Source organism: Phragmites australis, chromosome 1, assembly GCF_958298935.1.
Source record: "Phragmites australis chromosome 1, lpPhrAust1.1, whole genome shotgun sequence".
Lineage (NCBI taxonomy): Eukaryota > Viridiplantae > Streptophyta > Magnoliopsida > Poales > Poaceae > Phragmites > Phragmites australis.
Window position 1 is genome coordinate 55,215,340 of NC_084921.1, and position 14,070 is coordinate 55,229,409.

A 14,070-nucleotide genomic window follows, 5' to 3' on the forward strand; every position below is an offset into this window, starting at 1 on the left:
GCAAGAAACACGCAGGAAATATGGATAGGTTCAAAGAGAACAGTCAACGTCCTTCCAAAAAGAAGAACAGTCAACAGCAGGACTGCAGGAGCAACGAGGCCTTATCTGATACAGTAGTAAACAAGAATACCGACATGAGTTGCATGTTAATCTCCGGTAGTATTTCCTATTTCGGCTGGAAAACAGTGTGCCGTTCATGAAGATTGTCGTCAAGTGACATTTGCAACATGGCTTAACTTCTGGCCTCTTCCTTTCATGTTTATCTAAAAGTTCAAAACGGGAATGTTAAGAGAGATCATAGTCCTCTCACCAAATTTAACGTTACTACCAACCAGAGAGGAAGAGCCAAACTCTAGAAGCATTCTTCTTCTTTTTTCTCTTCCTCTTTTTATTTTTATTTTCCTTCCCTTTCTCTTTCCCTGCACCCCTTGTCCCAATAGAGTTCCAGTGGGTAAGAGGGCTTGAGCTTTCTAGGCTTTCGATGGGTCCGTCTGTTGTTGGCTGGTTGTTATCTACAGTTATAGTAATTTATGTATGTATACTATTCTCATTTTTTGTATTTAGTTCATGCATATTCAAATACGCCAATAATTGAAATGAAGAAGTTTACAAGAACTCCACAAGAAACAGTAATCCATAAGAGTACTATGCAAAATCACGTTCTTACTTTCTTTTTGGCGAGGAGCCACCCAACTGAACGCGATATAGGCCATTGGATCATGGTCCTCTATCCAAATCATAGCAAATGAGAAGTAAGATATCTCGCTATAAATCGTACGTCAATTTCTCGTGCATCAGATCTAGGCCATTCATAAATCCATCCAATGGCTCATATTGGCTCTCTAACTTGATGGCCAGGCTAAGGCTATACATGAATTATTCATTCTTGACAAATTCCCTTCGGTTTTCATATACATTTCCTTTCCAGAGAGAAAATTCAAAGTCAAACTATACATGTCGACATGAAGGCAGACGTGATTAGGCGACCGAAGTGTCTGACAAATCTGAGTGGATCCAACTGAGCTCCAACGATGACCTCACGTGCATTTATTTTTTAACATCGGACCCTCTTTACCCGGAGTCTTTATTAGAGGCAAATCGGGGGAAGTGCGACGCCAGGGGATCTAACCCCAGCGGGCTCAGCCACACCCTATGGCTTTGCCATCGGGCTCCATACCCGTTTAGCACGACCCCACGCGCATCGCCAACCTCCTGCTGCTCTGCTGGCCACAAGAACAGTTCGCGCGCATGTGCAGCTAGCCCAAAGACGACGACGACGAAGCAGCAGCAATGCAGCAGCACCTTCTTCCATCTGTCGCCCAGTTGGCCGTCGACACGTACGACGACAAAGCCTTTTCGATCTGCTCGCGATCCCTCTCAAGTGTCAGAAATTGCCGGCCGTCACCTTTGACCACTGACCCAGCCAGCCTCGCGCGTAAAAAAAACACGAGACGAGACGACGGACTCGCACGTGAAACACCTAGCTCCCTTTGAACTGTCCAAGGTCAACCACGTTCTACTCTCGCTCCGTCGCTCGCATATATACCCACCCCTCAAAACCACTAGCCACCCAATTTGCAAGCTCTCCTCTTTGCCCATTTGGAAGCTCACTACGTGCATCGATCTCTAGAAGCTTCTAAACACTCATCTCGTACGTACGTCGTGCCATGGGCAACGGTCTCTCCCCGTGCCTGCACCTGCCGGCGTCGACAGCCGCGGCGGTGAGGCTGGTCTACTGGGGCGGGCACACGAGTCTGGTCACCAACGGCGACGGGCGCGTCGTCACCGCGGGGGACGTCGCGGCGGAGCTCCCTGCCCCGGCCGCCGACTACGTCGTCTGCCCCGCGGACTCCTTCTTCGTCGGCCTCCCGATCCCAGTCATGTCGCCCGGCGAGGAGCTGCAGCCGGGGCGGACCTACTTCGTCCTCCCCGCTAGCCGGTTCGCCTGCCTCAAGGTGCTCACTGCCGCCACGCTCGCCGCGCTGTCGCCCGCGCCGGCAAAGGCGCCCCTCGCCGGCCCGGGGCAGTGCCCGTTCGAGTACGTCAAGGGCGACGGCGGAGCCGCGCTCATCAGGGTCCTGCCGGAGTTCATCGAGAAGGTGATCACCTGCGACGGCGGCCGACGCGGCGTGGTGGTGGCATCGACGGCGACGGAGCTGTGCAGCACGCCGGAGCTGAAAAGGCATTACGCGCAGCTCGTCGGGCCGAGGAACCAGGCATGGTCGCCTAGGCTGGAGACGATTTCGGAGTGTCACAAGAGCAAGTGGTTGAGGTCGCCGGCGAGACTGCTGTCTTCACGATAGCCATATAAGTAGCGTAGATTTCATTTAGAATCAAGGACGTGCAGCAAAAATGTACATATTGGTTACACACTTTTTCTTTGAAACAATGGTTACATACTTATACTCTTACTAATGAGCAATAAGTTATAGTCCCTCCATTCTTATATGTAGAAGAACTAAACAAGCATTGATCTTCATGGAACGGGATCATCTGACTTCACGGTGGAGTGACTTCCACTCTACCGTGAGGCGTTAGGTTACAAACGAACGGTTATGATTTGATGCTACAACATTACTATAGTAGTATGTGAACAATAATATTATTATAATATTTGACACTACAATAACTATGTTATAGTATTTGCCTTTATGATACTGTTCATCTCGACGTTAGGATACTGTTCATCTCGACGTACACATGAGTGAAATAAGAGGATTTGGATCCTGATCTTCATATGGAGGGTGAATCTAGCAGAATCTAGCACTGCAAGCCGTTGTTACTCATGGGGTTGGAAATAAAGCTCAAGATTTGAAAAGACTCGGCTCGGCTAGAAAGACAAACCAGCTGAGCTGAAGTCGCCTCCCTAGCTCAGCACCAAAACGAGCCGGCCCTGAGCTCGCTAATGAGCGGCTCGTTGGCTCGCTCACCGACCCAGCCTAACAGCCTAACCGCCCTGCCCACCGCGTTGCTGCCATGGCCGTCGGCCCGGCTGCCGCGTCTCCGCCCGTGGCCGTCGCCCGCCCGACGCCTCTGCCTCATCATCTCCGCTTGACCGGGCCGCTTCTGCGTTCCGCATCGTACGTGGTCAGCGTCGGGAAACTCCGTGGAAACGAATGCCATAGTTGGGCTTGGCCCCCCCGCACGGATAGATGGCCGGGCCGCATCCCATCCGCCTCATCACATGGTACGCCCTCCTAATGTGCTGAGCCACATCGCGTAGCCTCTACCGTTGTAAGGTTCCTCTCGTGCATGAGGCCTGCGCCCTATTGCTTGGGTCGCATGATGCCTAGCCCACATCACTCGGGGCAAGCAGAACTGCTGCGACCGCCTGATGCGAGAGGACTCTATTTTTTTTAGCAGAGCCAGAGAGAGCTCTATTGATTACCCAGAAATAGAGTTACATTTATTGATTACCCAGAAATAGAGTTACATTCCTGACTTTTTCTAATAATGGAATAACATTCAACAAGCTATCCCAGCCTCTACATTCAGAGATGTATCTGGCCGATAATTATTATAAAGTTTTTGCTATGATGTAGACTCCATCTACCACATAGCCATAACTCACCCTCCATAGAAAAGAGATATAACAAATAGTAAATATCCATTATGGTGCACCAATTCTATTGCTGGACCTCCATCGTCAATTCCTGGCGAAGATATCCATTGGTATTGTCTCCAAAAGTCAACATGCGGTAAGTATAGTTTCCCTTCCCTCCTTGTGCTATAAGGCCCAAAAGTGAATCCAATGCGTGCCCATAAAAATAACATGAGTTAAATAGTATATCTTTGCCTTGTCAAACACAATATTATTTCGACTAAACCAAAGTGTTTAACATATAACACCTACCCTAACAATAATTTATTTTTTAAACTTCTTTCATATTCGATCTAACTATGCTACAATCATATTTAAAACACTAAGAGGAGGTTGTAAGCTAAAATTTATTCGTGTTGTACCCAAATGAACTTAGCAACGTGACAATCAAGAAGAGGTATTAAATTATTTCATTATTACTATAAAACAACACTTTTTATATCCTTGCCAACTCATCTTGACTAATTTGTTCCTGGTGAGAATTACACCTTTATGAAAATACCATAAAAAAATCTGAATCTTTAGGGGGGGGGGGGGGGGTTTAAGTTCCCACAACTGCTATAGAAAAAAGGCTTCACTGTTGGCTCTAAAATCTCCTTCATTATTAGTTTTAGAGCCAATAGTTGGCAACAGGCAGGACTATCACTGTCGGCTCTAGAAGCGATTTTTTTTTGACCGGAGGCACCCAAGCACCGTCATAAGTCAGCTCATACGATATGCCCTTACCATCCCACTATAAGATCTCAATCTGGGATCTCCTATACCTCCCATATCAATCTCTGGATCAAGTAGCTGATACATACAGTATAATAGCTGTAGTATCACAATCAAATTTCGTATATAAGTATTAAGATTTACAAACCATACAATATATTACAAATCTGGCCGAACGGCCAACAAAAACACATCGGAAAGCAAAGACCCAAGCCACAAGGACTTAGGGTGCGAACACAGCTTCTAAGACTACTCTTCATTCCCAACTTCGCCTCCGTCATTATCAACATCGGCTTCCTCATTTGAATGATAGCAAGATTGAGTACAGAAGGTACTCAGCAAACCCTATTCTACTTCAAGGTGTTGACACATGCATAAAGGAGAGCGCAAAGTTGTTTATACAGGTATGTATCATCTACTATTGACTTGATTTAAATAGTTCAAACCAAAGACACAAGTTATATATGGAGGTTTTTTTGGTACTGGGAGGGGCTACACTTTGCTCCGTAGTCCCTTTTATCACATCTAGTGTACCTCTAGTATCACATAGCTTCTGGCGGATTGAGCCAAGATCACACGGATATTTAGTCCACACACTCACTCATCAAGATACACGCACCCAGAGTCTACTCAAGCGTGACCACGCCTTCGCATGTCCATAACCATGGACATATCTGCAGAGGTTGTACACTGTACCCATGCAATATGCTCAGCTTCCAACTATTGCAAGCGGATGAGCGTATCATACCGAGACACTCTAATCACCTTTCGTGCCGGATTTTTCTACGAGATTTACCCCTATATACTAGTGGTCTTGTATTGAACGCCAGGTTACCTTTTTAAGCATTTGCTGGTCTCTGCACGCTCAAACAGAGGGTCACGTAGTCACTTGACTGCTTGCTGCTCTCAGCCTTCTAATATGATGCCTAACTTAGTCTGATGAAGGAGAAGTCAAGTCCTGCACATTTAGGACGTATGGTTGCATGGAGGGTGGCTAAGCATGATGGCGCAATGACTCGGTTCTTAAACGGTCGGGGTAGATATTTTCTGGCAATGAACACCACAAAGGTGACTCAAGCCCCCAAGAGCATCCTCATCTAGAGTACTACTCTGCTTGCCCCCGATAAACAGTTTTCATCTATTTTTACACATCACTCACCATATTTCACACGACATCAAGGATTTCACAATCATCACAGAATTTAGAACCATCAAGGATTCATGGTGTATGAGTTATCATTGATAATAATAAATCTTATCTCTGAGGAGAGGTGTTTTAAAAGTGACGTCTCCGAGGAGACGTATTCAGACCTAAAGCATGCTAGATATCAAGGCGTCATCCATCATTAATATAGATAACAACAGGTAATCCTAGGGTGATATGTATTCTGGATGATGATATTCAAGGCATGGCATGTGTTTGATAGGATTTAACTATTACAAGCAATTTATAAAAGCACAATACATAGCACATGCGATAATAAGTTCAATTTTAGTTGATCATGTAGATTATTTGAAAACATTGGTTTAGTATGATCAAGGAGATATGACTTGTCTTCTCTGAAGTTCTCTTCTAATTCTTGGTTGTAGTCAAGATCTTCCTCGCTCCTGATGCTCCCAGCGCAGCACTCGCAGAATTCTGGCGGTTCTGCAATTGCGACTACGATAAATAACGGTGACACTAGAGAATCAAATAACACTAAATGAAAACCAAATGAGCCCTAATGGATATCACATTGTGATGGATAGGTAGATCTCGAATTTAGACGAATTTTGGTGAAAGAATCGCTAAAATCGGAGTCAGAACGGAGAAGTTATGACTCCTAGAGGATTTAATCGAGAAATTATGAAATTATACTATTCATAGGTGGGGCCCACTGGTGGGATCCACTAAACAGTAGCCTGGACCCACATGAACCGTGATTTGGTGGGGCCCACATGAATAGTACTAGTTAGGCCGAAGTGGCCTTTGATGGGCCCAGTCCAGGCTCAGGCTGCACAAATGCCGACCCACTCGGGTTTTAGGCTGATTGATTCACGGGTTGTGGAGTGGGGCCGACCCACTAGGGCGTAGCCTTTAGGCGGCTGGGCCGGTCTGGCAGGCCAGCGGCGCTTGGGCCGAGCCGTGGCCCACCCTGCCAGGCTGAGCCACGGCCTGCGGCCATTCCAAGCACACGTGCGGGCACGCTGGCGTGGAGCAGCGGCAGAGGGGGGAAAAGCGACCGGTGACGAGCGATTGTGGCGGAAGCACATGGGTGAGCTCGCCGAAGTTGAGTTTCCATTGCAGTTTCACGACAAGAAGTTAACGCCGGCTATCTACGCGCGATGAGGAACTCGGCTAGGGGCTCCATGACGGCGGCTGACGGTGGGAACGACACTAGGCAGAGGTCAAAGTGGATGGTAGCGGCGCTAGCAAATCGGGCAACACCTCCTCTGTATTGGGAGGTGCCAACCTGTAATGTAAAAGGGCCAAGCGCTACAGGTTTGCAAGAAACCTAATCGGTAATGACACTATCGTTACAGGTTTGCAAGAAATCAATAATAATGAGCCAACATATAATACATATCCTTAGTATTGCACAAGCATCGGTTATTATCAACAATATTAGAGTGTACTAGTGGCCTGTACACAGAATCGGTCGAGAATTGTCCATTCTAATGCAAGGACCACCTGAATATATCTGATTGGTCATTCAATTGATTATGGACAAACCGTGTCACCAGAATATACCAGCCCACTAATTTATTACCCACTAATGCTCTTCGAAAAGAGATATTGAGAGGGTCTTATCAGAGAACAGCCGCTACCATGGTTGAATTTTTATAAGCTATATTATAAAGAATGGATATTGCTCTGCTAGTGTAGTTGAGTCTAACTATTTATCTTTTTAAATCTAATTTGACTACTACTCTGTAATCAAAAGTTCCCAAAACTTAACAAGACGTTTTGGTCGATTCTTTTTGCGAGGAAACTTACTCGAATTAACTCGCTTTTATTTTTTTCTTAGACTCGCTTTTTAATAACAGAAGCCCAACTGCCAGACTCATAGCCAATGGTACCAAATGAACAGCTAGGAGATCCATTTAGCAATACAGTGTGTACATATGTACGTGTACACAAGCAGACAAGCTGCATGGGGTTCGTTCTTTCAGGCCTGCACTGCTGCACATGTATGAATCAAAGGCGGGTGGTGTGAGTGGTACTGGTACCCCGTATCAGTTCAGACAAAATTCAGTACTCCTCTTTCTTTTGTGATCTACTTCTTTAATTTCTTTATATATCTGTTTCAGCAGATTAAAATCATCATCCGATACACACAGGCAAAAGTATGAAAGCGGTCAACATACATAATCGAGCACAGTGACACATACTATATGTGTCATGCATGCATTTGGCAGTGATATATGCTCTATCATCCTGCAAAGTAGGGGAAACACCATATATCATGCATGCATTTGGTAGTGACACTCTACATATCACGCTTGCAGGATGCATTAATACTAGTATTTATCTTGTCCTATAATATTTGGCCATTGGTCCGACTCATAACTAAGTACACGCAACAATCCATCATCTACAAATTAGAAAGCCGTAGCATATATGCAGAACCAGAAATGGTTAATTGGTACTAGCTACTGACCTGCTGTCTTCATGACGACCCTCTCCAATTCATGACAGAATGCTGGACACTCCTTCTTCATCGTTGTTCGACTTCTCTGTCAGTGCAATACATAGAGAGGATGAAAACTGTAAGTTATTTGGGAATACAGCAGAGACTAATTTAACACACATAAGAAGGCATGCATGACTACAGATCAAGCTGCCTCAGAACTCTTATAACATCTCCAACAATATAGTTAGCTACTAGCTACCACATTTGTCCATGTCATCTATAGTTATGATAATAGACAACCTCTTCAATAAATCAGCTATAACATATTCTCCTAATTTAATCTAGATCCACATGCAATAGAGCACATGGTAATGAAGTCTGTATGCGTATATAGACTGAGTATTAGTAAGCAACTAGTTTTTCTCTCTCTTCACCTATTCTCCCCTATAATGTGAACAGCCTTATAACTAGCTGACATAAATTGTTGAAGACACTCTTATATATAGGTGTGTGGGCTAGATATAATACTGCTTAATTAGAAATTGTTCAATACATTTTCAATTCATCGCAGTTCTAATTGGTGAAAGCTAATAACTATTGATTCTCAAGTGCTTTCTACTACCTGTGATATTTATGACTGGATCTTGCATTCCCTTGCGAATGCAAAAGTCTTGGAAGGTGTAACTAGTAAATTTTCCTGGTTGATATAAAGCACCGGGTTGGTTATCCAATTTTACATAGGATTATAAAGTTACATCATCAGGTTAATTTTAAATAAAGGTGCATGTTAGGTTCCTACACTTCACAATAATTGTAGTCTTCAAACTTGTAAAGTGCCAAGTAAGTCCGTAGACCGGACTGTCCAATCTTACATAGGATTATAAAGTTACATCGTCAGGTTAATTTTGTCATAATGGTGCTTTTTGTTGGGTTCTTACACAAATCATAGCCTTCAAATTCGTAAAGTGGCAGATAACTCCGCACAATTAACCCATGTTAGAGTCTTAGATATTTTGGTGATAAATATAGTTGACACCAAGGCGTTAGAAGGTTTCTTGGAGTTGGTTTGCATTGTGTATGTGAGATCATGTATGCTGAAAAATTAGCGTTATTGTAAGATTGGCAAAAGCTTGAAGTGATTTAGTATTATTGTATGTGTTGTTAATATGTTGCTTGATATGCTTGTGGTAGTATAATGATATTTGTGGTGTTTAGTTGTATAATACACTTGCGTGAGCGGTGTTGTGTGGATTGACGTGAGTCAAGTTTGTAAAAACTTGTGCTCAGAATCGTTTATTAGTTTTATTCATGTGCATGTGCTATCCTGAGGGCGGATGTGGTTAGTGATAGGATTGGAACTAGGTTTAGGGAGGAATTGAGATCAAGGCAGTTAGGAGGTCATGCAGGACGTTCGGGCTAGTGAACGGTGTACGTGAAGATGATCACACCATGAGACGCACACGGAAGATGTACAAGCTATGGTATTGTGAAGATAGATTGCATTGTGAGACATATGCGAGAGTTGTATGGTCTATGGTGTGGAGTGTCATTGGCGTATGGCACAAACAATTTTCTTTATTTCATGTACATACATGGATGCGTGTATGCATTGGAAGAAAGAAAAGGAAAAAGTTATTCTACATGTGTGCATTGTGCTGGTGTACTGTGAGGAGTGCATAGCTAGGCGTCAGCCCACACTACTACATAACATATCATCAGTGACAGTTCAAAATCGCCATCAATGGTGGTACTGATAGCCAATAACTATCAGTGCTGGTTTCAGCACTGGCATTGAAAGTTCACATCATTGCAGGTTCGTGGCTCCAACTGGCAGTGATGCCACCTAAAAAACAAAAAAAATGAAACGCGTCGACTCTAGCTTGAGCCAGAGCCACCACGTGCGGCCTCTCGGCCACCCTCGCCGCATGAGCTCCGCTGATGGCACAGCAACTGCTGCGCTCGCCTGCATCCGCTCAGCCGTATGCCCGCCATTGCACTCGGCCGCTCGCCCGTCGTTGCGCTCGCCCGCAACCTCTCGGCTGGACGCCTGCCGTTGCACTCGACCACTCGCTTGTCATCACGCTCGCCTGCAGCCGCTCAGCCGCACGCCACTGTCCTTTTCAATCGACCTGTCCTCGTGGATCATGTCCCCTGCCCTCACTCGCCACTACCCACCCACATGTGCAACCACCTCAACTCCTTGGCTTCCTTCATCTGTCCATATATACCTCACTCCTCTCCTCCTTCCCATCGCACACAAGTGAAAACAAACCTCCAGATCTAGCCGCAGTAGCAACAAAACCAACAAAAGGAAGCAAAGTACACAAGCTACAAGACAAGATCGAAATGGCTCCAAGCTTTGGCTGCTCCATCTCCTTCCCGCTCAGCCCGACAATGTCATCCAAGCCTCACGCCACGTGGTACCACGTTCACTCCATCAGTCTCCTGTGCCACTCCCACCCGTTGCTCGCCCACCTCCAGACCCAGATTGCCGCCGTCTGTGCCTAGGCCACTACTCCCACTGCGCCGTCCTTGGGCCTCATCCACATCAACACGCTCCACGATGCACTCGTCGAGCTCCTCCTCCTTTCGGAGGTCCAGGACGCGGTCTACGGCGCCACGCTATCGGCGATAAAGGTGCGATGGAGATAAAAGAGAAGGCATGGGAGAGGAGGAAGAGATAAGGTATGGGGGAGAGAGAGTGGAGGGGATCGAGCCGAGCATCTTAGAAATATCAGTTAACCCGAGCGCGTGAGCATATGTGAGGACCGAGAGCCAAAGTTGCATTGGAAATAAAATTCGGGTATAGTCTTCTGTATCAATCATCAGTGGCGGTTTGTGGTTAGAATCGACACTGCTACCCACTATCAGTGCCCATTGCCAGTTTGTAACACGAATTAACACTAATAGTCGGTATTAGTGCTGATTCTTAGCGGCTCCATTATGGTTCAAACGCGAGAGATTAAGAAACGACAGTGATGAGCCATCATCTATAGCCAGTTCTATAGTAGTGCCAGGTGGTGAACTATTATTCAGCTCGGCCTGTGTTGAGGCGGCGACCCGGATCGGTTGCTGGTAGCCCACGATGCACAGTAGACAGACGTGACCTAGGTGCCTTTAGGCACAAGCTAGGTTGGCCCACATGTAGGAGAGGCGATTGGTTAGGTAGGCCGAGGACGGCCTGAGGCAGCCTACTGTGCGAGAGAGCGGCCAAGCGCTTTCAAGCCGGCTCAGAGGCCAGCGTACAAGAGCGTGTGATAGCCCAGAGCTACTGGTCGTGTTGGTGCAGCCCTTGTGGGGCAGGTGGCCCTTGCGCGGATGAGCCGAGGTAGGCCAGCAGAAGTGGCTGAGGCCCAGTTGTGTGGTGAGTTGGTGCTAGCGGGCTGGTGAAACGTGCATAGTGGATGTTTAGGCTGTGGCCAAGTCAAGCAGCTGAGGAAGATTTTATTATCGAGTCAGACATAGTAATCATCTGATGATAATTAAAGGGTTTTCAGTGACCATGAACAATAACCGGAGGATAGATTAGAGAGACTTTTGAGAGAAAACTTAGGGTTTCATAGAGACTCTTTTGGGGATGCATCTTATGAACTCATACATGCAATAAAGATCAAATTTTGTAAGTTGATGAGTTGGTAATTCCGTTCCTTCTTTGTGTTTTTTGTTTTGTCATGTGGTGTTGATTTTTGGTGGATCTTTTGATCATCACAATTTATCTTAGTTTGATCCATCCAACATCATCCGAGAGTATTAAGGTAAAGTTCTAAAAAATTTGATTGGTATGGTTCAATTTTTGTAATGTTTGCATAATCATGAGATTAGAGTTTAATCTATTTTCATCACCATCTGTCATAGTCTATTTGCAAAATTAATAGTTGTTGATCAGTATATACAATTGACTTGATAGTTTTGTATCATTGTTGTAACATCTTGAATTTCATCATTTAGATTATAGCAAAATTCACTCCTTTTAAAAAATCTAATTATTTAAACTAACATATATATTTTGACTTATGTGTATATCATCAACAGTAGACTATGCAGTATTAGACTTCGGGATCCACATCCCGTACAGCAACACCTGCCTACCACAATCAAAATGCAGGGTAGTCCAAGCAGAGTAGCGCCCCAACGCCAACAAATGTGCCAAGAGCATGTTTTATATGGAATCAAACCGGTCACTTCATAAGAAACTGCCCCAATTTTGATAGGAGCAATGCTCTAGCTTGTTCTAATCCACAGGCAACCACTAGAGTCTCAGCAGCAGGATGAGGAGTGAAACAGTCTGCACGATAGCCATGGAGGATTTTTAGACCTTCGGGCGAGGCCGCTTGTCGGAGGGTGAACTCCTCAAGCGGGAATCCGGAGGGACCCCTTTGAGATTTGGCCGGAGGGATGATTCTGAATCTGCTTCGTAGGTGAAACAAATGGGAGTAAATGAGATGCAGGTGGAATGGAATGATCGGATGTAGGAAGTAGTAAATGCTCAGGGGATTTTTAGACCATGTTTGTTTGAGCTTCTGCTTTTGAGCTTTTCTGAAAAGCTGTGCTTTTGGCTTGTCTGAAAAGCTGCTTTTGTAAATAGGTTGTTGGCTTCTACAATAAATTTTTGGCTTCTCAACACATAGCTTCTCAGAGAAGCACATCTCAGCGAGCTTCTCAGCTTTAGTTCATTTTCCTCAGAAACAGACTTCTGGCTTCTCCAGAAGCCACTTCTCCAGAACCTCGTTTGTTCTGGCTTCTGGCTTCTGGCTTCTGCCAGTAGCAGAAGCAGTTTCAAAAGCAGCAAACAAACACAGCCTTAGACAGGTTCGGGCCGCACTGAGCGTAACACCCTACTCCTGTGTGTATGCTATAAATGCTCTGAGAATGTCTCTCTGAGTATCTGCTGGGTTGCAAGAATATTTGTCTAGTCTAGAGCTTCGTACTTCTTGTTCTTTGAGACTTGTCCTACGCTCGGTCTTGAACTCAACTTGTCCTGAACTTAACTACTGTCGAACCCCTTTTCTCTGGGGAGCCCGCCCCGCCTATATACCCGCCCGGGTGGTGGCGTGCCCAGAAAGGATGGCACGAGTTTTGAGGCGCCATAAATGGAAAGAAAACATCATGGGTTGCTGCGCGAGGTGATGGGGAGGGTTGAAAACGCGCCCCCGTCCGGTCTTGTTCGTCATCATACCGTTTTTCAACGGGCGCTGCGGGGAGGGCCCACCAAGCAGCCACCGAGCAGCCCAGCGTGCCCGCCCGGTCAGAGCAGGTCTGACACAGCAGGGCGGCAGGCAGGGCACCTCGAGCTCTGCGATGTTATCCCGAGGCGTGCCGGGTGACGCGCGATGGAACCCGTGCATTAAATGTCCCCACGCCTCCCTGCGAGGCCGTGGCAGGGGCTGACAGCAAGCGTGGGGGGAGCAGTTGGAAGTGACAGGCCATGCGCCTTCTAAAATACAGCATCAGACCTCTCACCAGTTAACACCTCACCGATGGGCCTCGGTGGGGACCACCGGCGAGGTACTTCTCAGGCCCTCGGGGAACTGAGTGCTCGGGGGCCACTGTTCGAGGCCCCGAGCACTCTCTCCCGGCAATGCCCTTTCTTGGTCCTCGGGGAACCGAGTGCTCGGGGGGTCACTGTTCATGGCCCCGAGCACTCTCTCCCGGAATTTAACTTTTTGGGTTCTCGGGGAACCAAGTGCTCGGGGGCCACTATTTACGGCCCCGAGCACTCTCTCCCGAAACTTGGCTTTTCTTATCATCGGGGAACTTGGGTGCTCAGGGGGCCACTGTTCGCAGCCTCGAGCACTCTCTTCCCGGCACTTGATCTTCTCGGGTCATCGGGGAACCCGGGCACTCGGGGACCACTGTTCGTGGCCCCAAGCACCCTCTCCCGGGACTTGGTCTTCTCCGATGACCCGAGAAGATCAAGTGCCGGGAAGAGAGGGCACCACATGGTACTTTGCTGTTTTGGCCTCGGGACTCGGGGACCCCCGGTTCCTTTGTCACCGACACCGCTGAACCACATTCACACATAGGAAGCTTAAGAAGCATCAGAGGTTATACTCGGTGAATTCTCCGTCAGTTCAACTCTTGCAACGATATTATTTGATTCTAGAGTTTCGTATTCATTTGTTTCTTTAAAGTTTGCTGCAC

General features: G+C 46.4%; 2 protein-coding genes across 3 annotated transcripts in view; one reads left to right on the forward strand and one right to left on the reverse strand.

Annotated features, from left to right (window-relative positions):
* The first annotated feature begins 1,554 nt into the window (after positions 1 to 1,554).
* Positions 1,555 to 2,403, forward strand: LOC133928900 (uncharacterized). The gene has a single exon (XM_062375419.1). The coding sequence runs from the start codon at positions 1,668 to 1,670 to the stop codon at positions 2,301 to 2,303; it is 636 nt and encodes a 211-aa protein (XP_062231403.1). The 5' UTR covers positions 1,555 to 1,667; the 3' UTR covers positions 2,304 to 2,403.
* A 1,019-nt stretch (positions 2,404 to 3,422) lies between these two features.
* LOC133891078 (protein IRON-RELATED TRANSCRIPTION FACTOR 2-like) overlaps positions 3,423 to 14,070 on the reverse strand; it is a 51,158-nt gene continuing 40,510 nt past the window's right edge. For both annotated transcript variants that reach the window (XM_062331780.1, XM_062331773.1), the window contains exons 3-4: positions 7,957 to 8,032; positions 3,423 to 3,727 (exon numbers count right to left, since the gene is read on the reverse strand). In XM_062331780.1, the coding sequence (XP_062187764.1) occupies positions 3,627 to 3,727; positions 7,957 to 8,032 (177 nt within the window). In that variant the 3' untranslated portion in view covers positions 3,423 to 3,626. The remainder of the gene's footprint in view (positions 3,728 to 7,956; positions 8,033 to 14,070) is intronic.